Source organism: Apodemus sylvaticus, chromosome 13 (genome assembly GCF_947179515.1).
Source record: "Apodemus sylvaticus chromosome 13, mApoSyl1.1, whole genome shotgun sequence".
Taxonomy (NCBI): Eukaryota; Metazoa; Chordata; class Mammalia; order Rodentia; family Muridae; genus Apodemus; species Apodemus sylvaticus.
The window spans coordinates 29,780,329-29,808,067 of record NC_067484.1 but is presented as its reverse complement, the minus strand read 5'-3'; the positions used below and the strand labels follow the sequence as shown (position 1 = coordinate 29,808,067).

Below are 27,739 nucleotides of genomic sequence, written 5' to 3'. Positions count from 1 at the left end.
TTACTATTGAGTGCAAATGATGTGTGTCCATGCATATGCCCAGCGCATGTGTGGAGGTCAGACGCTAGCTTGAAGTTGGTGTTGGTTCTTCCCTTCCCTCTGTATGAGCTCCAGGGTCAGCTCGCATAGCACGGGCTTTCCTCACCGAGCCACTGGAATGCTACTTAATGCTGGCTTTTTTTTTAATTTTTTTTAAGATTTATTTTTATTCATTTATTTATATGAGTAAATAAGTAAATATGAGTATTCATTGCCTTCAGACACACCAGAAGAGGGCATCAGATCCCATTACAGATGGTTTTGAGCCACCATGTGGTTGCTGGGAATTGAACTCAGGACCTCTGGAAGAGCAGTCAGTGCTCTAAACTGCTGAGCCATCTCTCCAGTCCCCTTGTTTTCTATTTTTAAAAAACAATATATATCTAGAGCCCTTGTGACGTATGCAGAGTTCAGTGTACATATTAGCCATTAATACCTAACTGTTCAATTAATCTTACATATTATGAAAAGGAATATTCTAAGTTAACCAAAGCTGTTATGCCACCAACCTAGCCAATAAAAGATAACTGCTTTGAAATAAACTTTGATTTGTGAAATGAATATATTTTTACAAATGTAAATTAAATATTTATAGCAATACATTTCAAATATAGGAATGAAACTTTTCTAAGATAATTTACAAACCTGGGCAAAAATCTTGACCAGCCGTGAATTGTGTGAGGGTCGAATTTGTAAATACTCTCTCCACCACTGCTTAGCATAAACTAGAAACAATCGCTCTTTCTCGGCAGTTTTCTGACGTTCCAAGGCAAGCTTGAAATTAAAAAAAAAAAAAATTAAATGTCTATAAATGTCAATTACCAGAGCAATCTACTGTTCTCCATTGCTGCTCCCAACTTAACCTAACTCTTCTGCAAACAACTCGACATTTCCTGGATTCTATAATCGCTTCAATACCACTGGTCTCCACTCCATAATCCAAATAACTTCCCTGCACATGATGGGACTTTTTCAAGGAAGAGAACACTTACTTCTTCCACTTCCTGCCGTCGTGACAACTACCTGTCTAAGCTCATTATCACTCTGGCCCTAGCTCATTTTCTCTTTTCCCATCTACAGAGCCTCTCGCTCAAGGATGTTGTGCCCACTACCCAGAACACACAGGCTCAATCTTGGAATTAAACACAACAGTTCTTGATATTCAGGTATTTCTGTATCCATCAGTGTGGCTAAATTGGCCTCCCAGTAACTGTCCGTCACACATCACCCTGTGGTAACTTTTTAGTTTAACACCTTCTGTATCTGGAGTTTTGTTTTGGTTTTTTTTGAGATAGGACTTCTCTGTGTAGCCCTGGCTGTCCTGAAATTCATTTTTAGATCAGGCTGGCCTCAAAAATCAGAGATCTGCCTGCCTATGCCTCCCAAGTACTGGGATTAAAATTGTGCACCACCACTGCCCGGCTTAGAGCTGACATTTTGTTTACTCACTGTCTCCAGACTCCTAAAAATAAACTGCTATAAACCAGGCACGGCAGCACAGGCTTTTAATCGCATTGAAGAGGCAGAGGCACGTGGATCTCTGTGATATAGGATGTCCACAATTCATGAAGCCCTGTATTCAATTCCCAACTCATAAATTCATAAACTTTGAACCCAGGCCCTCGGGAAGAGCATCCAGAAATATTAAAAACTGAGCTATCCCTCTAGCCACCAATAAAAAAATGTTGTCAATATAAGTAACAACAGAATTTATCAGATGATGTAGTACTGGACACAAATTTGCAATCCCAGTGCACTCAGGAGGCTGAGACAGGAGGATTGAAAGTTCAAGGTCATGCTGGGCTATACAAGGTGATCTTGTATATAAAAAATTCCAACAAAATAAAATGTAATTAAATAGTTATTTAAACCAGGTGTTGATGGCATATCTCTTTAATCCCAGCACTCGGGAGGCAAAGGCATAGGCATAGGCACTGGCAGGCACATCTCTTGAGTTCAAGGCCAGCATGGTCTACAGAATCAAGGACAGACAGTGCTACACAAACAAACCCTGTCTCAAAAATGCAAGCAAAAATAAAAAATCAAATAGTTCTTTGCTTATCTACCATATAGCTTTGTAACATATATACACATATTAAGTAAGATATATACACAAATTACAATAATGTATAAATAAAAATGTGAAGGGCTATGGCTGTAATTCACAGGACTACATTACTTAGTATGTGGCTTGGCCCTGGGTTTGATGTCCAGTACCACAGTGAGGGGATGAGAGGAAGGGAAGAGGGAGGAGGAAGGCTAAGGCTGTGAAATAGGATGGGTGGATAAGCAAGGCTCCAACATAAAGTGTGCAGCTGGAGAGCTCCCTCCACAGGAGTGCGGAGAGCCACAGCTGAGCTGAAGAGCGCAAACAGAAATCCAACTCAAGGACGGAAGAATCTGTGGCTTTTACAAACCCCAGGAAGTGATTCCAGGGACCTGGCAGTGGGGTTAGGACACAAAGCATTCCACTAAGGATGACTCAAGGCCTGTCCCCAAAGCCGGATGACCTGCGCTCCATCCTAGGCCCATGCAGTGGAGCACCAGTACCACTCCCCGTCACAGTAGCCACACACACTCACCACCCACCTCCCATGCACACACAAATACATACTAATGCAATAAAACTTTTTCCCATGTGCCCTCCAACATTGTGACTCTTCCCCTGACACACTCTCAGGCCTCCCAGGGCCTTGTAAATGATAAGCAAGCACTTACCACTAAGCTACACCACAGCCCCAGCTTTATAACTCCTTTCCCATCCCTTCTGTTAACTATTTTAGTACAAATATAAACATCTAAGGTAAATATTTACTACCATTGAAGCACATGCAAAAGAGGAAGAGAGATTTACCTGTGTGTTCACTACTTCCTGAGACAGTGTCTGGCTGAGTGGGGGGTACATTTCAAGTTTTATATTTAAAATTCCCACGGAAACTTTTGATTCTGTACCTATAAATAAAAATAAATATTTACAACTCTACTTAAACTCTATTCAAAAGATGGAACTTTCAGTACTATGATATTTAGTCAAAGTCTACCCAAAATAACTGATCACCTAAGAGTGACAGTACGCAACACTGCACCTCATACGCACACTAAAAGTGAATTAAAATGTTAAAAGTAAACTAAATCAAAATGGCTTTTATTTTTTTACTGAAGCACATACTTAATATTAAATATATTCTTAATTTTCTAAAAGCATTTTAAGAAAAATTTCTAACCTCATGGATTTGAAATTCTTAAATTTTTATTTTTACTAACTATTAATTCCAACTAGACTTTGCATTAAGTTCAAAAGTAAAGCAATTGTTAATGTCCCATTTTGTCTCCATGAAAATCAGAAATATACAGTAATATACATATAATACATAAAATATACAGTAATTCCATTTACCCTTTCTTTTACACAATATGCTTTCAATCCATGATGTGTATATATAATATATATATTATATGTATAATACATGTATATGTATTTCACAATAGAACTATTTGATATTTCTTCAGCAAATTGGTATATACTTCCTTCCAGGTCACTGTTATAATTACCATGTTAAGCCTATTTTTATTGCTTGATTTTGAATTGTCAATTTTACAGTTATACATGTTTGCCTGAATGTATGTATGTGCGCTGTGTGCACTTTATGTTCCCAGTGCCCTTGAAGGTTGATCAGGTACAGGGCCTTGTAAATGAAGAGGGTCTTGGGTCCTCTACAAGAGCAGGCAGTACCTTCAACCACCTGCTATCTCTCCAGACACAGGGCTATTTTTGAAGACAAAGAACTGGAAATCACTTAAAAAATCTTATGCAGCCAGGGCAAAGTGGCATACACCTTTGATCCCAGTGCTGGAGAATCAGAGGCAGGTGGATCTCTGTGAGTTCAAAGCCAGCATGGTCTACAAAGGAGGCCCAGGACTGCCAGCCAGGGATATTATATACAGAAACCCTGTCTTGAAAAACTAAAACCAAAACCATGGATAAAAACTCTTATGGATAATCTGTAACACCAATGCAACTTCATGATATATTCTACATAAACATTAGCAGGTTTTGGCTTTCTTCATTTGATGAGCTAATATATGCAAAACGCCAAGGAAGTAATGATAAGATAATGAATGTATAACCGTCCTTCACTATTCATTGCTACTAACACTGAACAAGCTAGTACCTCTTCCAAATCTTACTTGTCTGCTGTAAGGGGCTAGAGGAACATGTACTCATTCCCAGGGACCACATTGTGGCACACGCAATAATCCTGGCAGAAGCAGGCCAACTGGCTTATATAGGGAACTCAAGGACAGGCCTGGATACACTGAAATCCCGGCCATAATCAAAAACAAAATAACTAGAATCTCCTCTCCCATTACTGTAGTTACAATGATGTGCTGTACTCTAAGGTATACCAGAAAGAAGCATACACACACACAGATCCATGCATTTAAAGGACTCCTGTTTTTCTTTATAACCACACACACACACACACACACACACACACACACACACACACACACACAAACACACACACACACACATACACACACAGCACACATAGATCCATGCCTTTAAAGGACTCCTGCTTTTCTTTATAACCACATACACACACACACACCCCACACACATATATTTGGTTTTGTCGAGACAGGGTTTCTCTGTGTAGCCCTGGCTGTCCTGGCACTCACTCTGTAGACCAGGCTGGCCTCAAACTCAGAAATCCACCTGCCTCTGCCTTCCAAGTGCTGGGATTAAAGGCGTGCACCACTACCGCCTGGCATTACCTTATATTTATTTAACAAAAAAGAAACCTTGCACCTCCAAAATTTCATTTTTCAGAAAAATAAAATCCCTAGGCTAAACTAGGCTGACTTTGAAAAACTATAGTGGCATTCTTCAAGATACCCCCTAAGACAACTTAGTGAAGCCTTGCTTTACAGCTTTCGCCCTATAAAGCCATTTTGACAAAATAAAATGTATTTACAAACATAAGTATTTACAGAAAGCCAAGAGTGACTCTAATCACCATACCTACACCCATGAGCTCCACAGTCAGACTGGTCACTCCATTTTCTGAGCCCAAAACTGATCTCCACTCCAGAAAATAGGATGCAACTAAAGTGGTCTCACCAAATATGTCTGTTTTGATTAGTACCATGTGAATTGGATCACTTATTGATAACATTGTTGTTGAATCAGCCATTCTAGTTCCATCACCTAGCAACACAAACCAGAGAAAAGAAATGTATTACATACTACTTAGAAACAGAGTAATTTTACAAGCTAAGGATGCAGCTAAGTGGCAGTAGTCACCTAACATGCCCAAGGCTTTGGATTCCATCTCCAACTACATGCACGTGTGCACACACAAGCAGGCAGGTGTACACACAGATACACACACTTTTACTAAAAATGTAACTAGATAGTAAGCTGACATCCAATGAACTAATTTGGCATTATGAACTAATGACGGCATGCCAGAATCTGGGAAAAAAAATCCCATTTCTCTGACTGACTTGACAGGACGAGGAGTTACTTGGAAGTTATTTAGCTATGCTATTTAGAGTAGTCGGGCCTTTCTGATTCATGAGAAGACTTAATTACAGCATGCGATACTACTACAAAAAAAGGAGCCATCCGCTGGGAGTGGGGCAATCCCAGCACTCTCAAGGTAGAGGTGGGTAGATGTGCGAGTTCAAGGCCAGTCAGGGATACATAATAAGACTGATGAGAGAGAGAGAGAGAGAGAGAGAGAGAGAGAGAGAGAGAGAGAGAGACCTAAAAAAAGAAATACACACACACACATACACACAAAAGAAACCTAAAGATCCTAAAAATCCACGGGCTGGAAAGGTGGCTTAGTAGCTAAAAGCACTTATCCTTGCAGAGGACTTGCATTCAGTTCCCAGCACCCATATGGCAGGCAGCTCATACCCTTCTGTAACTCCAGTTCCAGGGAATCTGATGCCCTCTTCTGACCTCTGTGGGCATGACACATATAGTCCACACACATGTGCAGGCACAAGACCCATACACATAAAACAAAACTTAAAAAAAGCAAACAAATGCCAACATTTATCCTCAAATTGCATTCGGAATTCAACTCCAGAAATGATCACAGTATTGTCTATATAAAACTGAAAGACCCAGGGCAGAAGAGATGGCTTGGTGGTTAAAATATGTGCCACAGTTACAAGGATCAGAGTTCAGACCTACAGAACCCACAGAAATGCTGGGTGATTGTGGCATCCTACCTATTATTGCAGCTGCAGATGTGCACTCACGTGCTGGCACACGCCTAAGATTCGTGCACTAGATGCATGGGTGTGGGCCATGGTCTCAGAAACTTAAGGTCATCCTTGGCCATACACTGAGTCAAGGGAAGCCTGTGCTACATGTGACTATATCTCAAGAAAATAAAGGAAAAGGGTTAAAAAAAAAAAGTTTGAAGCATCTTTTAAAGGCATTTAAATTATTTAGGCCACTTCTGCAATTTTGATTGCTTTACAGTTTTTACTATATAAACTTTTTTGTTTTGTGTTTTTGAGACATGGCCTCCCTTTGTAGTCTAGGCTGGCCTCCAATTTGCAATCCTCCTGCCTTGACTCCCCTCTCCTGACTGAACTCCCTAGGTGTTAATATTATAAGCATGACCCACTACAACCAGACTCAAACTTAGACTTTTACATTATAAAACTAGGTGTGGAGGCGCACGCTTGCAACTCTAGCACTTGAAGGCACACAGCCTGCGCACACGAGAAGCATAAGCACTTACCTACAAAGACCATCAATCAATCAATACAGCAAAAAGAAGTGAGAGAAAATTAGTAAATAAAGGAAGAAGCAGAAAAGAGCTCATTTAAATAAAAAATAGAATGGGGGGGGGGGACTGTGCCCTGAGGCTGGGATTATAAACTAAGCCACCAGGCCAGGGGTTACAATCCCTCTAACAGAAGTTGGTCTACAATGAAAAGCAAACGCATTTAATTAGACACCACTATTGTTTCTTACCTAAATTTTCTCTGTGAACTTCAAGCAAAAAGCCATCATGGAAGTCTGGCTCGCAAGCGCAGGGTACAGGTTTTGAGCGAAAACGTTGGTTCCGATAATGTAAACACAAAGTGAAAGTTGAACAGATTTGTCCCGGCAAAGGCTCAGGTTCTTGCAGATGTTCCAAGAAAGCTTTTCCACCCAAAACCTGAAGGTAAAGATACCTCCGTGTTGGATCAATATTAGCTGTAAAGTGTAGCAACATATGAGGAGACTGCCGAGTAACTGAACATATGTCATCCAGACATTACAAAAAGCTTGACAGATAAGGACAAGGATAAAAAAAAATAATCAACAACTTCACTATGGAGCAGAACCACTTGTGTGAGGGAAGGGAAAATATTTAAAAAGGTACTCTTTTCTGGGGAATTAAAGGCCAGGAGTACCTTTGCTTTTTAGCTGTTTATAAAGTATATAATTACCTCTTCAAGCCAACTTAGCCAGTAAGTACCAAGTTAGTAACTGCATTTATCAAATAAGCATTTGACCACTAAAAAAGCAAAGATTCTGGTTTATTTTATTTTATGTTTTTGAGAAAGGGTTTCTCTGTGAATCCCTGGCTGTCCTAGAACTTTACTATGGAGTCCAGGCTCACCTTGAATTCACAGAGATCCACCTACACTGCCTCTGGGGCACTAGGATTAAAGATGTGAACACCAAATCTGCTCTTACAGTTTTTATAAAATATGTCATTAAAACATAAGAAATCAGTGCTCCTGGTTTTTTGACCAAAAATATCAGATAGTAAATCTCATATATCTAATACAAAGCAACATCAAAGTTTTACGTTACGTTGGTTACAATGACAACTTTTAAGTACTTCGCTTTAAAAAGAAACACTTGAAATATTTATCAAATGCCAAATATACCATATGTCCATTACCAAGCACAACTAAGTTTATGTTGAAAATATATTAAGTATATACATACTTTTTTTTAATGTTGACTGTTTATCAAAACCAACGGTTTGCTTTGGAGAAGAAGGGAGTTCTTGATCAACACTATCCTGGAAAAGTAGGGAAAAAAATTACAAATTAGAAAATGTTAGAAAAAGTTCTAGCTAAGAAACTTGCATTGATAGAAGAGAACACTATAGGTAAAGGCTTTCAAAAGCCTTCCACCCTAGGAAGGGATTAGGTCATGCTGCCTCCAAAGTCAAAAGATAAAGACAAAACCAAACCAAAGCCTTTGTTTTTCTAGCCCAATTAAAATGAAAAGATTCCTTATATCAAAGAGATCTAACTGGTAAAAGTCTAATATGAAGAGATTAAACTGTCTTTATGTCTTGCCATCCACTAAGGGCTAACTGCATGTAGACAAGGGTGGCCTTGCACTCAGAGAGCTCTGCCTATCTCTGCCTCCTGAGTGCCAGGACAAAAGGCATGAGATGCCAAGCCTGGCTTTAAAAAACAAATTGATACCTTACATTAGGCCAAACTTCCTTTAAACCCTGTACATCCAGCATTTGGGAGGAAAGGGCAGGTGGATCTGTGAGTTTAAGGCTAGCCTTGGCACAGTGATATATATATATATATATATATATACATACATACATATATATATATAGGCCAGCCAGCCAGGATCATACAGTATTTCTGTCACTCCCTTTAGACCCAACAGAAGGCATCAGATCCCATTACAGATGATTGTGAGTCAAGAGGTGGTTGCTGGGAATTGAACTCAGGACCTCTGGAAGGGCAGTGCTCTTAACCACTGAGCCATCTCTTCAACCCGCCATGAACTGATTTTTAAAAAGTAACATTTATGCAGCAGAAGCTGTTAATAGGTCAGTTTTGGGTTTGGAAACCTCAAAACCCAAAAAAGGCTCGTGTATTAACATACCCAATTCTCTAGAGTATTATGAAGTCCATCCTATTTTTAGTAGAATATTACTCCTGTATTGAGGTCACAGTTTTTCATTATTGCCTCATTTTCAAAATAAGGCCTATTTACTAAATGCACTGGGAGACATCCCATTACTGACTGACCTTTTTGTACAGAGAAATGAGGGGTTTTAATGTAGCCAGCCCTTTTCTTACGGAATTTGGTGAGTGTATTTGTTTTAAAACAGACCTTACCTAAATAAATTAGAGATCTACAGAATAGCAGAAGTTTCTGTCATGTCAGAAAAAGAAATATAGTGTCTAACAACTCCTATCTCAAGAGCTCTATTTGCCAACTCATGGTGGGGCCAACCTCAGAAAAGGAACCAGGCAGTGACAATGAATGCATGCCCTTAGTTCCAGCGCTCGGGAGGCAGACAACAGGCGATCTCTGTGAATTTGAGGCCATCCTTGGTCTATAAAATGAGTTTCAGGCCAGAGAAAGCCTGTCTGAAAACACAAAAGCACCAGAAGTTAGACCATTACAGGGGCAGCAGCAGCAGAGATGACTCAGCAGTTTAGATCCCTTGCTGCTCTTCCAGAGGACCTGAGATCTATTCCTCCAAGGTAGTGATGGTGGCTCATTCCAGTTCCAGAGGACCACAACCCTCTCTGAACACTGTGGGCACCACACCTACATGTAGGCAAAACAGCTGTACACATAAAGTCTTCTTAAAGTCTTCTTAAAATTAAGAAAAATGGCTATTAAGAGACAGAATGAACTTATGGTGGTTTTAAGAGAAGCCACAAGTATAGACCCAGGAAACTGTTAGACACAGGCAAGTATTCACACTTTCAATTTGTTTACTTAGAAAATTACTTACAGTTACAAAATTAAGTTCTTTCATTACATCATCGATGATTCCTCGACGTCTGAGAGCTTTGATCAGATCTTCTGTTGATAAATGTTGTTGATCAGGTGCTAATTCTTCTCGTATAGTCTCTGCAAGAATTTCTCTTATTCTGCCATGGACATCCATCTATGGAGAAAACCCACATTACAGTTTACAAAATGATGCCTGGTGGTGATGGTGCATGCCTCTATTCCTAGCACCTGAGAGGCAGAGGGCGGCCGATATCTTGAGTTCCAGGCCAGCCTGCTCTATATAGATTTCCAGGCCAGCCAGAAAAACTACACAAAGAAACCCTGTCTCAAACAAAACAAAACACACAAAAACAACTTATAACATAAAGTAGATAAATACCACTTGTAGAGTTTTAGGCTTCTAAAACTAATGGCAAATGCCCAATGCCAATAAAATGGAGCTCTTTAAGACGTGAAACTCTTGAGCAACATACTAGAAGCAATCTGAGCTGGTTGGTTATCAACCTTTATTGCTGGTTACCCGCAAATAAGTCAATGGAAGCAATTATTTGGGGGTGGGGTGGGGAATAATCAACAGAACACAGACCTGGAAGGAGGCAATTTCAGCTTTCTCGCTTATTCAACTTGCAACTCTAATTAGTCCGTCTATTTCCTTGCCCATGCGATGGAAAAGCGAGACTGTTTTGAGGATTTGACAAAAGCCAGAGACTCTGGCCCAAGCCCTGGCGCACCAACACACCATAAAGAGGCTTTATTACTTCAGCTTACAGCCAGCAGTTGAGTGCTGCTGCCAAGTCTCCTGGAAGCCCCGAGTGGGGTAAACGCATTCCTTGTCAGTCATTTGAGCGCCCCGTCTCCCATAACTTTCTACTGCAACCGGGGTTCCTGGCGGAAAGTAACCCTAAACATCTAGCCTAGGGCTACTTGTACACGGACACCTGGAAAGCGCCGGGACCGCCTCCGGTTCTCCACACTGGCTGCAGAGCCTTCAGCGCTCCCTCGGGTCTCACACCCGACCGAAGCTTGCCGGCCCGCGCCCGCTCCACAGCTCGGGCTCCGGGCCGGTCCGCCCGAGCTCCTCACCTTGCTCAGCTGCTGGTGGATGAGCTGCTTCAGCTCCGAGGCTTTCTCCGGAGGCAGCGACATGCCGGCGCTGGCGCCTCACGGCCGCTACTCTCCACCTCACACGGTGCAGCAGCGGCGGCGGAGCCCGTCGTCCGGGCCGCGCAGCATCAGTGGCAGGCGGAGCACAAAGCGCAGCGGCCGCGTCAGACTGGCAGGGCGGGAACCCGGCAGCCGCGGCGCCACAACTAACTGTCTTCAAACGGTGCGGACTGACAGGCGCCGGGGCTGACCTGCGAGCTGCCTGATCGACGCTGTCCACCGCGCCGCCTCCTCGTGGATCCCGCATGCGCGGTCTCCACGTCCTCCGTCGCCAGTCCTTGACCTACGCCCCCGGGGAGCGCCACCCGCCGCGCGCTCGAGCTTCGTCCGGCGCTGGGCGCAGGCAGCGCGCTGGACGCCTGCCGGACCCGAAGGACCCGAAGGACCCCGGTGGATCGCGAGTTCCGCCTTCTGTCCCAAGGAGGTGGCCTCGCTGTCCCGGCCGGCGCTCGGAACTTCTCACACGCCCACCGCAGTCATGTTCATTCCCTGCGGGGAGTCAGTCCCCGACCTAACGAACTTCACACTCCTGATGGTGAGTCTCTACTTGAGTTGACACTTTTCGCCACCCCGACCTGGGAAGCGCCACCTGGCTTTAGAGCCGGGCACATGTTTTGCTTCTGGCTCTAAGCCTGAAAACAAACCTGGAGGTGGTTATCCCTAGAGGCGGCTGTCCAATTAGCACCTTTGTCAGTGCTATCGAGGCCTGTCTGCTAGCTGAAACTCCGTTGCCTGTCAGCTGTAATGTTTGTAGATTGCAGATACATTGCATATAAGTCGCACCGGGGAGTCCCTGTTTTATCCGTCAAAGTGTTTTTATGTAGTTTGGGTCCGTATTGATCTAGGCCATCAGTTGCATTAGAGAGCTGATCGTATCCAAACAGGCAGTTGTGGAATTATCCTTGTTAAGTCATCCCGAGGTGCTTGTCATCAAAGTTTACAGTGTAGCTAGAAACACGTGTATATCAGTAAGAGCAATAAATAAGACAGAGTTTGAAAAAAAAGAAAGACTTAAAATCATGGACCTGAGGAAGGCTGGGAGTGGTGTGAGCAAGCCTGTATTCCCAGCACTTCAATCGTGAGGTTGGAAGGCATCTACGGGCCAGCCTGAAGGAGACCTTTCCCAATAAATAAGCAAATCAACAAGAACAATAAACCTGAGGGGAAGAAGCTAAAGAAATGGCTCAGGATTTAGAGCCTGTATGGCTTACAGGGGATGGAATTCTTAAAGACTCACAGCTCCAGGGTCCCTGGCACCCCCTTCTGGCCAACGAGGGTATTTGCACTCCCATATGCATGTACTCAGAGACAGACACATCATTTTAAAATATCTTTAAAATTTAAAAAGTTGACAGAAACACAAGGGCTTTTGATCTTTTAGGAAAATTAGTGACCAAAAACATGGGCTTAAGAGTCTAAAAAAAATAGATATCTAAAATAGAGGCACATATTCCTGGAATACTGCAAATTTAGAATGACTTGTAGTGAGAATAGGCTTGAAGCCTTGTGACCTACAAGGCAGCAGAGGAGAATGTATTGTTTAAAGTAATATAAAAGGGGGGATATCTCTTATTCAAGTATCAAACAAGTAAAGCATAAAGTGTTCATTTAGGTGTTTGACACATGGATGGTCAGTGGTTAAGTAGTTATTAGTGAAATGGTGAAAAATGCTCTGGTGGGGGCAGGGTGGTCAAATGAACGGAGAGGAGGTGGTAGAGCAGAGGTTCTCAACCTATGGGTTTCGACCCCATCACAAGGTGACCATTGGAAACATCAAATATTACATTACCATTCATAACAGTAGCAGAATTACAGGAATGAAATAGAAACAAAAATAATTTCATGGTTGTGGGTTACTATGAACTGTGTTAGGAAGGTTGGGAACCACAGAGGTAGGGCATATGTGTTCATGGATTAATTCAGAGGTAAAGTTTATTTTTACACGGTAGCGGACAACTGTTAGAGAATTTTAGTTCTGTAGACTTCTGAGAAGTCTGGGTACTATGCAATGTTAAAAGTACAATTTTTTTTTAAAAGAATAAAAGTACAATTCAGGTGGTGTTGGTAGCGCAGATGTTTAATCTTACCAGAAAAAGGCAGGTCTCTGTGAATTCAAAGCTAATTTGATCTACAGAGTGAGTTCCAGAAAAGCCAAGGCAACACAGAGAAACCCTGTCTTAAAAATAAAATAAATGTAATTAAAAAAAAAGAAAAAGAAATACTGAAGTATCTTACATGCTGGTGGGATGAGACCGAGATTCCTACCTCAAAGTAGCAAAATCCTTAAGGGAATTATGGGAAGTAACCAAGGAGTGTGGTAGGAAATACCTGTGAATCATGGGCAAGTGCTCAGGGAAGACTGATGTCCAGAAAGGCTGACAATGAGGAGCCATTGGCTGAAGCTGGATGGCAGTTGTGTTTCTTGCCTTGGGACACATACATAGACTATATTCAAAAACAAAACAAAAAACCAGAGCTTCAGGAGATGACTCAGTGAGAGATCTTGTAACCCAAGCTTGAGGGTCTGGTGTCACTGGCACATGGAGGGCAGAGACAGGAGGTTCACTGGGCCCTCCTGGTCACTAGTTCTGGCTTCAGTAAGAGATCCTGTCTGAAGGAAATAAGACAGTAGTGAAGCAAGGTGCCCAGACCCAGCATTGTTCCCGAGGCTCCAGACAAGCACCTGTGCACACACCATGCGGCTGCATTCGCACGCATGCGCTTGTGCTGCACAAAAAGATATTTTGGTGGTAAATTAATTCAGTTATTTATATATTTATATATTGGATATAACTAGTAAAAGACAAGAAACAAAATTTCTGTTTTAAGCCAACAAATAATATAGCTCTTTAGTGAAATACAAAATAGTACAAGTTTCAGGCAGAAATTTAGCTTTGTACATGCTGGATGTGAGTGACCTGTTCCCTAACCTTGTGGTGTGTCCAGTAGACTGGCGCTCTAAATGCCTTTGTGGGTTATAGGTAAGACATTTGGCACTTTGAAGCCATGGAACTGCATATGAGTGAGTGTGTGTGTGTGTGTGTCTCTAATGTGGGCAAACAGTCGCTCCAACCTCTGGAGTAGATAGTATAACAAGTAAACTGAAAGACCATCAAGGTTTGTTGGCTGTTCATACCTCAGGGCCCTTCCACTGCTTTGTATTACTTGGAAAATAGTATTTTTGGGCTGGAGAAATGGCTTAGTGGTTAAGAGCACTGACTGCTCGTCCAGAGGTCCTGAGTTCAATTCCCAGCAACCACATGGTATTTCACAACCATCTGTAATAAGATCCAATGCCCTCTTGTGGTGTGTCTGTAAACATCTACAGTGTATTCATATACACTAAATAAATAAATAAATCTTTTTTTTTTAAAGTACTATTTTCAACTATTTCAAAAGGCTCTCCACTCTGCCTTTTTCAAGTATGTAACCATTTGTCACCTACAGTCAGCCTTTCCTTCATCATACTACTTAAGAGTGGTATTCATGCATATACTATATTTTTTCACGACAGTCTGTTTGACTGTTTATCACAGATGAACCACTTCCTTGCTAGAATGGAAACTCCACAAGGGCAGAAAGTTTTGTTTTATTTTGTAAAACAATCAGTGTCTTGCTGTGTGCCTGAGCATAAGCAGTCAGTACTTTTGCTATCTAAACTTAACAATGCTGCTAATTTTGGTGATTCATAGAGCATATCTTTTTAATTTCAGCCAGCAGTATCCGTTGGAAATGTTGGCCAGCTTGCAATAGATTTGATTATTTCTACACTGAACATGTATAAGATTGGTTATTTCTATACTGATTGCCTGGTACCAATGGTTGGAAACAATCCATATGCAACTGAAGAAGAAAATTCAAATGAACTCAGTATAAATACTGAAGGTATGTCTATGACATTTTTTCCTACGATAGAGTATTTAGTTATTTGAGATGGGGTCTCACTGTATAGCACAGGCTTTTCTGGAACTTGTGGCCCTCCTGCCTCTGCCTCCCGAATACTGGAATTACAGGTGTGAATAATTGTGTCCAGTGTGAGTTCTTTTAAACTGGGAATAAACTCTCAGGGACAAAGCACAGTGACACTATGTATAAAATGCTATGTGCTACTTTGTGCTAACTTAAAGCCACAGTGGGGCTGGAGAGATGACTCAGGATTAAGAATACTTGCTGCTCTTCCAGAGGACCTGAGTTTAGCTCCCATCACCACATCAGGCTGTAACTCCAGCCCTAGAGGATCAGACATCTTCTGGACTCCATGGGCACTGCCCTTAAGGGTGTGTGTATAACTTAGTTATACACCAGCAAGTTTTTAAAACTTAAAAAATTAAAAAGATTCTATAATTCAGACATGGTGGCACATTCTTACAGTCCAGCTGCACAGTAGACTTGAAACAGGATGATTGCTTGAACAGACTAACCTGGATGCATTTTATGGACTCGTTTTAAAACAACAAAATAAAACAAGCCCTCAGGCTGGAGAGATGGCTCAGGGGTTAAGAGCACCGACTGTTCTTCCAGAGGTCCTGAGTTCAGTTCCCAGCAACCACATGGTGGCTCACAACCATATGTAGTGGGATCCGATGCCCTCTTGTGGTGTGTCTGTAAACATCTACAGTGTGCTCATATACATAAAATAATCTTTGGGGGTAAAAAAGCCCTAAAGGAAGGAGATACAGGACAGCAATTGGAAAGGGCATAGAGCTTTTGATGCTTTTCCTTGTGTGTGTATATGCTTGTGTGTTCACACATTTGTTGTGGAAAGTGTACACATGTGTGGGAGGCTGGACGTTGACATCGGGAAGTCTTCCTTGAACACTCTGCACTTTATTCATTGAGGCAGAGTCAGGTAAACCCAGAGTCCAATGATACAGCTAGTCTGGCTAAGCTAGCTTGCTCCAGAGATCTCTAGTCTTCACTTTCTGAGAGGTGGAATTACAGGTGAGCCCCCACATCCACCATGAGTATAAATACATAGCATAATAGTCATGGTTCTCTAGATCAACAGAACTGACAGAATGAAGATATGCATGATATATTAGAGTGGCTGACAGGCTATGTTCTAGCTGCTCCAACAATGGCTGTCTCAAAAGGCCAAGAATTCAGGAGTTGTTTAGTCCATGAAGCTAGATGCTCTAATATCAGCAAAGGAATGCCTCAGCAACAGGACTGATGAACTTGCCAGTGTGAGGGCAAGCAGGCAAAAAACAAAAGCTTCCTTCTTCTGTGTCCTCTTATATGGGCTGCACCAGAAGGAAGCATCTTCCCACCTCAAACCAACCAGTTAAGAAAATCCCTCACAGGTGTGCCTAGCTGCTTGGGTTTGAGTTGATTCCAGATATAGTCACTTAAACAAGATTGATCTTCACACTTGAACACCAGCCCTGAAGCCTATGTTTTTATTGTTGAAAACATTTAAGTGCAAAAGCTCTTATAACTTAAATAGTATTTGTCATATTAATAATTTCAACTTAGCAACTTGTTCACTGTATTCTATCCTGTGATTTCCTTCTCTCCTTCTCTTTGTAGTGTATTCCTTACCATCAAGGAAGTTAGTGGTGCTTCAGTTAAGGTCCATCTTTATTAAGGTTAGTATGCTTACTTTTTTAAGTTCATTAATGTATGGTGACAGAACACAGTCGTTAGCATTAAGAATCAAGACTAAAGCATTATTTCTTTCATATTGTTTTATACACTTAGGAAAGGGCTTGATTTAATAAAGAATTTCATATTTCAGGTGTGTTACTATCATTTCATTTTTATACTGAAAGGAATGGTGGATTATTCACGAGTTTTAACATGTTCTCTGCAGGTAACTCTGCAGAAAAAATTTCAGATGTGTCATTTATCAAAACATGTTCTAAGCCAGGCATTGGTGGCCCACACCTTTAATCCCAGCACTCAGGAGGCAGAGTCAGGTGGATCTCTGAACTGGAGGCCAACTTGGTCTAATAAAGCAAGTTCTAGGACAGCAGGGCTACACAGAGAAACCCTGTCTTGAAAATTCAGAAAAGCTCTAACCACCACTGCCCAGTCACATGAAAGTCCTGTCATCACTCTGCCCCTTCCAACAGCAATACCAGTGATGGTCTAACCTCCCTTGAAACCCTCAGGCTTCCCATCTCAAAATGAATGACAGCACAGTCCTTTACCAGGGCCTGGGAGACTCTGCCTGGCTGTCTGATAAAATAGTCTCTAGCCCCGTCTGTCCATTCTCTGTAGCCGCACAGAGTGAGTGCATAGGACCATGGCCATGAGTAGGGGTTCTGCTGGTAGCTGCTCTGCATGTCCAGCCCTAGGAACACTGGCGCCTGTGGTGGTCCTCAGACACTATCTGTTCAGGGAGTTAGAAATTCAGAAGGTTCTTGTTTTTGTTATTTGAAACCAGAGTCTTATATAGCTAGAGTTATATAGAGTCATATAGAGTTATGACCTCTCTGGTGTGTGCTCTTGTGCCCTGTTATGAGTATAGAAGAAAAGTATAAAACTGTATAGTACTTTTTAATTTATTTTACCTAAATATATGTGGCAACAAGTACAAGTAAGATTCTTCCAAGTCATGAAACAGAATATTACTGACCACCCCAGGACACATGGTGATATGACAATCATCATGAGGTAGACTGACTCCCGAGTGGATGTTTCTGGCTGGCTGGCTTCCTTTCCTCAGCACTCTGTGTGAGGTTCATCCGGACCTCACAATGGTGTGCTTGTTCTCTCTGTGTGTGACACTGTGTGATTTAAGTACACCACTGTGTCACTAATGCTGTTTTCTTTTTCCACAGTAGTGCATTTATATTTGTATGTTTGGTGTGTGTGTTGTTTTGATTTTGTTGCTGTTGTTGTATTCAGCATTAGAGATTAGTCCCAGGGCCTTGAGCTGCTGGACAAGCTCACTTGTCTAGTATATTTTATCCTTAAACGTTCCCAAGGCTTTGAGGAACAAGGACGGGGCTGGGACTTTGGCTGAGCGGTAGAGTACTTGCCTAGCACGTGATGAGATGAAGCTCAGCATTCCATCCAGTCCTGGGAAGAGGCGCTTCTGTTAGACAAGGACAGCCATAGCCACAACACCATTCGCAACCCTGACAACATTATTACAGACTTGGAATGTCATCCGATGTATTTAGTGCTCCTCAGTTATTTCTGACAAGCTTTTCAGTTCTAGAAGTAGTCAAGGCTGATGTGCTCCATTTTGCAGTTTCATCCTGCAGTCGGCGTCATTACCATTCCCTCCTCTTTCCATTCTTCTCAATATTGATTCCTTTGAGGAATCAAAGGCAGATAATCATTACTCTGTGTCCATCTGATTAGTTCCTTGTGATCATAGTACAGTGAACTGTATAATAAGAATACCTTGTAGATGACTATGTAGTTGGTTAAGTCCAAGAGAGAAGGGACAGAAATCTACATTCTTCACAATTTATTTTATGATTGTAAAGATTTATTAAAACAAAGTAAGTGGATTTGACAGTACTGATCATTTCAGTTTTAGTAAATCATATCATTCATTGTCGTGTGAGGTTGGTAGGGAAAGCATTACATAGGTTATCTTGACACTCTGAGATCTCAATTCATATTTTCTTTCTGCTATCTTAATGGCATATGAAGTATAAATCTAAGTCATTCTGTGAGAAGCTGCTGGCCTGGGTGGAGAGCAGCGGCTGTGCCCGGATCGTTGTTCTCTCAAGCAGTCACTCCTATCACCGGAACGATGTCCAGCTGCGCAGGTATGGCCTTGCCTTTGTACAGTGGTCATTTGTTTTCTAAAATTTAAAGTCCGGTATATTAAAGAGCAGTATATCCTTTCCTACCTAGAATTTAGAATGAAGAAGGTAAAAGAAAGGCGAGAGGAGAGTAGGTGGGTAGGCTTAGCTCCTGAGCCCAGTAGAGCTGAGCAGAAGGAAGAGAACTTCTTATGGCGCGAGGATCAGACCAGAGCCTTGTGCACAGCAAGCTCTCTGAGGCTGAGCACACTACTCTCAGCCCCACATTAAATAGAAGTGCTTGGAAGAGTAAGCCAACTTTACTTATTTCCCTATGTGCAAACATTTGTATTTGTAGAAATCCTTGTAGTATCCTAGTGTGTCAGTGGGGTCATGTTTGTACATGGTAGAGAGGCATACACATGCTGTAGATCAAGCGGAGGTGGTACAGATATATTATGTATGGAGGGTGTGGGGTGGTTGTGCGGGAGGTCAAACCCAGGGCCTTGCACACTCCAGGCAAACACTCTAACATGATTCCCTAGAGTGAGTTCTTAAATATTAAATGAGGCAAAATTTATTAGAAATAGAAGCTTTTATATTTTATTACAGATTTCATAAAATATGATATGGATTGCTCTCATTATTACCCTAAGATTTGACTTTTGTTTTTTAAGACAGGGTTTCTCTGGTATTTGTAATTTTTTAAAAACATAATATGATTTTTCTAGTACTCCCTTCCGATATCTGCTTACACCTTGTTTGCAAAAGAGTGTTCAAAATAAAATAAAGAGCCTAAACTGGCTAGAAATGGAAAAGACTCGGTGCATCCCTGAGATGAGTGATTCTGAGTTTTGTATTCGCATTCCTGGAGGTGGAATCACAAAAACACTCTATGACGAAAGGTGAGTTTCTCAGTTTGTTTCTCACTGTTGATTCATACAGAGTCTCGTGAAGCCCAGGCCGGCCTGATCCCCGATCCTCCTGCTTCCCAAGTGCTGGCCAGGATTGCAGGTCGCCATGCTTGCTTTCCTCCTTCCCCCTCCTATTTGCTTGTTCTCCAGGCTGGCCTTCCGCTTACTGTTATAGCCCAACTCAAGATCCCCCTGCCGTCCCCTCAAAGTGCATGCACTAAAGCATGTACTGTCACCCTGATTTATAATCTCTGTCCTTTGGATAGTCTTTAATCCTTTATTAAACAGTTACTGAGGAGAAAAGACTTGTACTTTGCCATTTGTTTTCTGCAAGTTTTACAGCTTTTGTTTTTGTCATCTTTTATGGTAGTTGATGTTTTGTAGTGGGACATTCTGATTCTTTTCTCTTTTCCCTTTGTGTTTTATACTTGTTTGCTGTTCAAAGGACTGAATTCAGGCATCATGCATGAGTTCATGCATGCTTGGACTCTACCTCTGAAATAGACTTCTGGGCTTTCTGTGGAGAGCCTTCGTGATCCCCTGGCAATTACACATGTACTTCCAAGTTATCTAATTGAAACTTAACACTAACATCAACTGCACTGCGTCCCTCCATCACACTGTCAACACAGTTTGTCTTTATTAGTGTCCTGCTAATAAAGACAAAATGTCCTTTTTTATAAAGATAGTGTCCTGCATGCACACTAACATGACTTTATAACTGTTTTAGATGTGTATATAGTTGCTTTTGACTTGTCTATGAATAATAAACAAAGTGTAAAGGAAAGGAAAGGTGAGAACTAGAGCACTGCCCTCTTTCTCTCAGCCTGTCTTCTTGCACATTGATGTTTCCGTGCATGCCATGTCTGGTATGAGGCTCCTGGTGCTGCAGTGTAGACAGTGCTCTTGGCCATATGCTTGCATCCCTCTTTCCCTTCCTCCATCATGTGCCTGGTTAAGTTCATGGATCTCAGAGCCGTGGCTATGAAGGGAAGACGCTGCTTACAGGAGGCTTCTGTTGGCCATACCATGTGTCCTCCTCTACACTTCTATGAAGAGAGATCACAATGAGCACCGTCTCTGTGCTTCCTCAAAAACAGACGTACGTAAGCCAGAGCTAGCCAGAGACAAATACACCTGTTCTGCTATCGTTCAGAGACATTTTAATAAATCTGTCCCACTGGGCAGAGTGTCACATGTCTACAAGTCCCACATTTTGGAGGCTGGGGCAGGAGGATTGACAGTTCTAAGCTAGTCAGGGCTACATTGTGGGACTGTCTTAGAAATCAGTGGACCTTCAGCTTGGTCGCTTTTATAGACCCTGGTGGAGTCATCGTTGCTAATATTGTAATGTAAATAATAGCAACATGGACACTACTGATGATGCTTGACACTCAGCTGGGCTGCTTATGCCTGATTCACGGTAGATACATAAACTTTTGTTAACCACGTAAGTGAAACAGTTAAAGAACTGGAAGCCTAAATGACTTGCTAAAAGCTGTACAAATAATAAATATCGGAGCCAGAATTCAGTCATGGTCTCTCACCCCAGACGCTGTACTTTGAGCTCTTTTAGTTTGTGCACTGGCAGGCTAATCCCCACAGTCAGTGGCACATTAGAGTTTAGTTTTGATCAAAACATTAAACTTCTTGTTATTTATGGATTTTTATGGTTTTGCCCCCCCTTCCCTGAAGTAGGGATTTAACCCAGGTCCTCTGCAAGAACTTTACCACTGAGCCACATTCCCTAGCCCCTCCTGTTTTCTATTTCGAAAAATATTTAAGATTTGTCTCCAAAATACTGTTTGAACATTTCAGTTTATTTTTCTGGAAGAGTGTGTGTGTGTGTGTGTGTGTGTGTGTGTGTGTGTGTACCTGACTATACTTACGTATTAGCCTAGCTTTCTCTCCTTCCTGAGAACATACTCTATTCCTAGGACATTTCTTTTTTTTGTTTTTTGTTTTAAGATTTATTTATTTTATGTATATGAATAGTATACTGTAGCTGTACAGATGATTGTGAGCATTCATTTGGTTGCTGGGAATTGGATTTAGAACCTCTGCTTCCTCAGGTTGGCCCTGCTTGCTCCAGTTACCTTTGACCACTCAGACCCAAAGATTTATTTATTGTTATATGTAAGTACCTTGTAGCTGTCTTCAGACACCAGAAGAGGGCATCTGATCTCATTACAGATGGTTGTGAGCCACTATGTGATTGCTGGGATTTGAACTCAGGACCTTTGGAACAGTAGTCCGTGCTCTTAATTGATGAGCCCTCTCTCTAGCCCCTAGGGCATTTCTTTCAGCTGTTGCTTCTTTGTCTGTCACCCACTCAGCCATTGTCTGACCAGAGCCTGGAGGCCCTGTGGTCTACATGTTCTCTGGTCTGCCTGGCTCATCAGCAGCTTTGGGTTATCCTTGTGCCTCATTTGGCCTGTCTTCTTTGTAGCCTAGATACTTCTATCAGACAGCTGAGAGTTCTCTGGCAATGTACGATGGCCCAGATAGCCCAGGACAATAGAACCATTTCTTCTCACAGTTGTGGAGTAACTAGATTCCTGTTCTTGTAGATAGCTGAGAAAAGTTCTCTTGATGCATAGCCATGATCTGCCTTAATTAGGACTCCTCTTTTATGACCTCTATGAGCCTAAGTTACCCAGTAAAAACCCTTTCTCCTGCTTCAGTTACAGCATGATGAATTGTGGGAAGGAGCAATTCATTCCGCAGCATCTGCTTATGGTCTTTTAACCCACTGTCCTGACCAGCTCAGCTCTCCCCACACAGTATCAGCAGGTAGTGGGTGCCAACTGTCTCCAGATGAAATCCATCTGATTTTATCCAGCACTTGATTCCTGCTCCTTAACAGGACATCCAAGAGCTTCCAGTCTCCTCACCTGACTCCTTCCGGGTCCTCCATCTGCTCTGCTCTCTAGACCCCAGTAAACTTTGGCAGTTCAGTTTGACAGCTCCGTGAAGGGTGCCTCCCTCCTGCTCTTGTTCTCTTTTCTTGTCCTCACCTCTAGTTGGCAGAGTCTGCTCTCGGTTCACCTCTCTTGCATACTGATGCCTTCTGTGCGGGGGCAGAGCGCTCCTTGTGCCCTCCACTCTTGCTTCTTCACAAGTCAGACACCCATAGCAGATATACTGCCCTCTTATTAAATGAAAAAAATGGAAATTTGACATAAATAACTGCTTTTAAATAATGTCCAACAGGTGACACTTGTCGGTCATCTCTGAAAATGCCCTGTAATTGCCCTAACTTTCTGTTGGCAGCTACCATCTGGACTGCAGCACAGCAGGGACAGGATAAACAGTCTTGCATCTGCACAGTTGAGGGAGGAGAGATAAGCCGGGAGGCTAAGGTGACGTGAAATGCAAGCAAAAAATCAGAAATATGATTGTGAGTCTAGCTGTGGGCTCAGGCCTCTGAATTCTCAACCACACTTGCAGGATGAAATTTCCCAAGGCCAGGCTTCTTGTTTGGTCAGTCTGTCAGTCTCTGCCTCTCTGTCTGGTGCTTTTTCTTTTGTTTCTGAGTCAGATCTCACATAGCCCAGGCTGACCCTAGCTCATCAGTCTTCCTGATTCAGTCTCCATTGTGCTAGGATTGCAGTGTGTGCCTCTGTGTCCATGGGGGTAGGGCACGTGGTTCTCCTTACAAATGAGAAGCATTAGAACCCAGTACTCAACACATCTGCTAAGGGAGACAGCCAGAGGATGAATCCTGTCATCTGTTTTGCTCGTGTGATTCCAACTGATTCATGAATAAGGTTGGAGATGGTGAAAAATAATATTTGCAGATGTCAATAAATAGTGTGAGGGTGTGGTGTTACACACCTTTAATCCAGCACTCCAGAAGCAGAGGCAGAAGGATCTTTATGAGTTGAAGGTCAGCCTGGTCTACATGATGAGGACAGATGGGTATATAGAGACCCTATCTCAAACAGAACAAGTTATCTATAAGGAATAACCTTTCTTCTCATTATTTTATTCTCTCCCAGTTTTCTTTCACTACTTTAGATTACTAAGAGTGGAGCAAAGCTGGTGTTTCACACCTGGAATCCCAGCACTTGAAACATGGAGTCAGGAGGATCAGGAATGCAAGGTCAGCTCCAGCCATGTAGCAAATTTGAGACCAATCTTTGCCCCGGAAGACCTGTTAAACAAGACTGTTCATTTCAGTCTCTTTGCTTCTGAAAACCACTCTCAAAGTAGGCTTTTGAAGTAGTACAGAGTGTGTCTCCTGTGGTAATAGCTAAGGCTATAGAAAGGCTGGCTTCTCCTGAGAATGAATGAGGCACACCCTTACATATTCCCCAGGCTGCAGACATGTAGGACAATGGGAGGTAAGAAATCTTAGGATTTCGTCTTTTCTTGTCCAGCATGAGGCAGGTTAACTTACTACTGTAAGCATCTTGTATCAGGAGAAAGCAATGAATTGTTCTTTTTATTTCTTGTAGCTGTTCTAAAGAAATCCAAATGGCAGTTCTTCTGAAATTTGTTTCAGAAGGGGACAACATCCCAGATGCAGTCAGCCTTGTGGAGTATCTTAATGAATGGCTTCAGATAATCAAACCATGTGTAAGTTTAATCTAGCGTAAGTCTCTGTGCGGATTCACTATGTGTCCAGTACTTGTGTTATGTGTAAAGTAGGCTAAAGAGGTGAAAGTTTGTTCAATAAATACGTATCTCAGTATAAGCTTTAGTTTGAGCCAAACTTTTGAAAATAAGTGAGAATAGTTAACTTATTACCTCAGTGTTTGGTTAAGGCAGGTTTATAGACAGGAGAGTCCTGAGTGCCTCTGTACATGTCATAGTGACTGGGATGACTTTGGTTTGGTTTTTCAAGACAGAGTTTCTCTGTGTAGCCTTCGCTGTCCTAGAATTCATTCTGTAGACCAGGCTGGCATTGAACTTAGAGATCCACCTGCCTGTGCCTACCAATTGCTTCGATTAAAAACGTGGGCCCATGACACTGCCACCCAGTCTGTTTTGTTTTGTGTGTTTTATAGTTTTGATTGGCTGGTTTGTTTTTGAGACAAGGTCTATGTAGTCCTGGCTGTTCTAGAGCTTGCTATGTAGACAAGGTTGGCCTCGAATTTAGAGAGATCCTCCTCTCTCTGCCTTCCAGTGCTGGATTAAAGACATGCACCATCATACTCTGCCCCAAACAACTTCTTAAAAGAGTGCAGTTCAATGCTTTAGGGAATTAAAGTATTGCCATGGCTCTGTGAGCAGTAGCGTGGCTCTGTGAGCAGTAGCGTGGCTCTGTGAGCAGTAGCGTGGCTCTTGTCAAGTTCTAGATCATTATTCCCTGCCATGAGACAATATACCCAGAGAAATGAGCCTGTGGCCTTAACAGAGCACCGAAGGCCAAGCGTGATATTGCATGCCCTGATCACAGCACTTGGGAGGCAGAGGTAGGCAGATTAATGTGAATTTGAAGCCAGCCTTACACAGAGTGGTTTAAGACAGCCAGAGCTATATGGTGAGCTCTTGTTTCAATCCCTACCCCCAGCCCAAATCTGTAAGCTACCTTGGTTCTTTTAAACCCCCCCCCAACACACACATACTTTGTATTTAATAGACAAAGTCTTATGGACCACGACTGTACACTAACTGTGTAACTGTCTGCCTCCACCTTCCCAGGGCTGGCACTGCAGGAGTACACAGCCATGCCCACCCATGTTCCTCTTGAATTTTATTTACTTAATACAGTTTATTTGTAGCTATTTTGGCACATTATTGAAGTAAAACTTATTTTATATGAAGACAAAAACTTGTAGCTTTAGTTTTCCTAATAATAAAAACCAGCTACAAAAGAGACCAAAAGAGAGATTTGATGGTGAGACTAAAGTTGAACTATCTCCTTTGTTTCAGAGTGACAACCCCATGGCGGCCACCTTGCCATGGAAGATCCCCAGCTCCTGGCGGCTGCTCTTCGGCAGTGGACTTCCTCCCGCACTGTTTTGATCTGTCTTCAGTTTCTCCCTCACCCCACAGAGATCACAAAACTGGCTGTTGGGTGTGTGCTGGACAGAAATTTGTGCTTCCCAGGGATGTTAGAAGTGCTATAGTAAAACCTCGAAGAAAAGAGGTTGTAGAGGTTATGTTTGTTATATACAAAAAATGTAAATTCTGTACAATAAACCTTATTTCCTAAGCGGTTTTATCTGAAAAGTATCCCTTTTTGCATCAGCACTGTATTAACTTTCTACTTCTGCTATAATAATCACAAGCCTAGTAGAACAGAGACCGGAGTTTAAGAGGTCAGAAGTCCACAGACCCTTACAAGGCTGCAATCCCTTCTAAATCAGCAATCTCGTTATTCTGATAACTAATACAGTGAAGTCAAAAAAAAACTAGGAAGGGGAAAGACTACTACTTGTGAAACCAATTTGTTTTGTGTGTACTGTCCTGGAACTCACTGTGTAGATCAGGCTGTCCTCAGACTCAGTTCTGCTGCCTCTGCCTCCGGAGTGCTAGGATTAAAGGTATGGGTCGTAGCTGGGTTTTGCTACTTTGTGGCTTGTTTATTTCCCCACCCTTTACCCCCTGTACTCCAGTCTCACCCCCTAACACTAGATAGCAGTGAAAGAAGGACAAGGGAGAGAGATTTCCTAATCTCGTCCCCAACTGCTCTTCCAAACCGGTTTTTCCCAACCGTTTCTCCCTCAGTCCCCAACTGAGTCTGCTTAAACAACCCCTCCTCCCAGCTTCCCCGTACTAACATTTCCAAACTATAACTGTTCCAGCCTATCTGCTCAGCTCAGCTTCTCTTGCTGGTCTCCTAACAATGTCTTTCCTACCAACTGCCTTCCTTCTCTTCTCACTCTGCTAACCCAATTCTCTTTCTCAGCTGTTTGTTTTTATTTTTTTGCTTTTGTTTTGTTTTTTAATATCTGATCCTGTTTCCAGAAATCCAAGAGTCAACCAACACTGAAGGTCATAGGTCAAGAAGTCCTAACAGCTAAGAATTCTTAAAGGGGCCACTAGGGCCAGATGCACAAGACAATCACATCTGAAGCCATCTGGTCAAACTAAGCAATTCTTAAGAAAATTTAACAGTTATATGCAGTGAACATCAGGGTCTCTAGTTTCATATAATAAACACTAATGGGCCTAAGAAGGGTTCTACTCCTAATAGAACCATAGTAGATGATGTCAATATCTTGCTGTTAACCTCTTGGTTTATCATCCAAACAAAATCAATGAAACTTCGGGGTTAAACTATGTGATAGATCAAATGGGCTTAACAGATAACCTACAGATTTCCATTTAACAGAAGGAATACACTTCTTGTCAGCAACACGTGGATCCTCTAACAGTGATTTTATTCCATGCTACAGAGCAGATCTTAACAAATACAAAGGAATTGGAATTAAAAGAGCTTAGTGTAAAAAACAAACAAAAAACAGCTATCAAGTCCAGCGTGATAGGTAACAAGGGTTCCTGCTGCCAAGTCTGACAGCATGACTCAGGTCTCCCTGCTTGCCTGGAAAGCACAAGCCCACCACACCCTTTCTGGATGAAGGCTCTCACATGTAGTGGCCATGATAAATAACTATGTGAGGGACATTTCAGAGCTCAGAATAGCTCCAACCAGATTTGCAGACAGCGGGTCTAAGTGAGTGAATTCCATGCCATTCTGAGCTATGGCCTGAGGGGAGCCATCTGTGCTTCTCAAGTGGCCTGGATGAGGTAGGAATGAGAACCGAGTTCTGGCCTGCCTTCTTGATCCAGGCATATGATGAATGCATGACAAGTGTCTTGAGCTCAGTAGACTCAGGCAAGATGAGTTCAGAGGGCAAAAGTGTCTGTCAAAAGCTGTTATCCTGGATGCAGACAGCAAGCTTTACCCCACCAATGCAGGACTGCTTTTCAGTTTTAGGAGAATCCTAAAACCTGATAAACCTTCTGACCTCCTCTAAAGCTTGTTATAGAATAGCTTAGAATTCAAAGCTAACTTTCCTTACTGCCCTCTGAGAAGAGAAAGGATAACACAAGCTTGTAACATCAGCACTTAGGATGTGGACACAGGAGGGTCAGGAATTCAGGGTCAGCTTCAACTACATGGAGAGTTTGAGACCAATCAGGGCTACATGAGACCTGCCACAGAAAACCAGTGAGAACCTCAATAAACAAAACCCCACTGAAGTCTT

At 42.3% G+C, this 27,739-nt stretch overlaps 2 protein-coding genes across 5 annotated transcripts in view; one reads left to right on the top strand and one right to left on the bottom strand.

Moving 5' to 3' along the window:
- Nucleotides 1-11,090, bottom strand: part of Cep76 (centrosomal protein 76) — a 30,383-nt gene extending 19,293 nt beyond the window's left edge. For 2 of the 4 annotated variants that reach the window (XM_052155168.1, XM_052155167.1), the window contains exons 1-7: nt 10,877-11,083; nt 9,792-9,947; nt 8,015-8,090; nt 7,046-7,270; nt 5,066-5,251; nt 2,894-2,991; nt 685-813 (exon numbers count right to left, since the gene is read on the bottom strand). In XM_052155168.1, coding sequence (XP_052011128.1) covers nt 685-813; nt 2,894-2,991; nt 5,066-5,251; nt 7,046-7,270; nt 8,015-8,090; nt 9,792-9,947; nt 10,877-10,939 — 933 coding nt within the window. In that variant the 5' untranslated portion in view covers nt 10,940-11,083. Of the gene's footprint in view, nt 1-684; nt 814-2,893; nt 2,992-5,065; nt 5,252-7,045; nt 7,271-8,014; nt 8,091-9,791; nt 9,948-10,876 lie in introns of all 4 variants that reach the window. The other 2 variants (XM_052155165.1, XM_052155166.1) reach the window with 2 other exon arrangements.
- A 260-nt stretch (nt 11,091-11,350) lies between these two features.
- Nucleotides 11,351-25,740, top strand: Psmg2 (proteasome assembly chaperone 2). Its single transcript, XM_052155169.1, has 7 exons — nt 11,351-11,492; nt 14,671-14,842; nt 16,487-16,545; nt 18,569-18,687; nt 19,395-19,568; nt 24,038-24,158; nt 25,458-25,740. Exons 1-7 carry the CDS (start codon nt 11,436-11,438, stop codon nt 25,548-25,550), a joined length of 795 nt encoding a protein of 264 aa, XP_052011129.1. The 5' UTR covers nt 11,351-11,435; the 3' UTR covers nt 25,551-25,740.
- Nucleotides 25,741-27,739: the final 1,999 nt, after the last annotated feature.

Coding starts and splice junctions, on each gene's coding strand:
- Psmg2 (XM_052155169.1), top strand. CDS start 11,436: ATGTTCATTCCCTGCGGGGAGTCAGTCCCCGACCTAACGAACTTCACA. Junction 11,493..14,670: donor CGAACTTCACACTCCTGATG/GTGAGTCTCTAC, acceptor TTTTAATTTCAG/CCAGCAGTATCCGTTGGAAA. Junction 18,688..19,394: donor AACGATGTCCAGCTGCGCAG/GTATGGCCTTGC, acceptor TGATTTTTCTAG/TACTCCCTTCCGATATCTGC.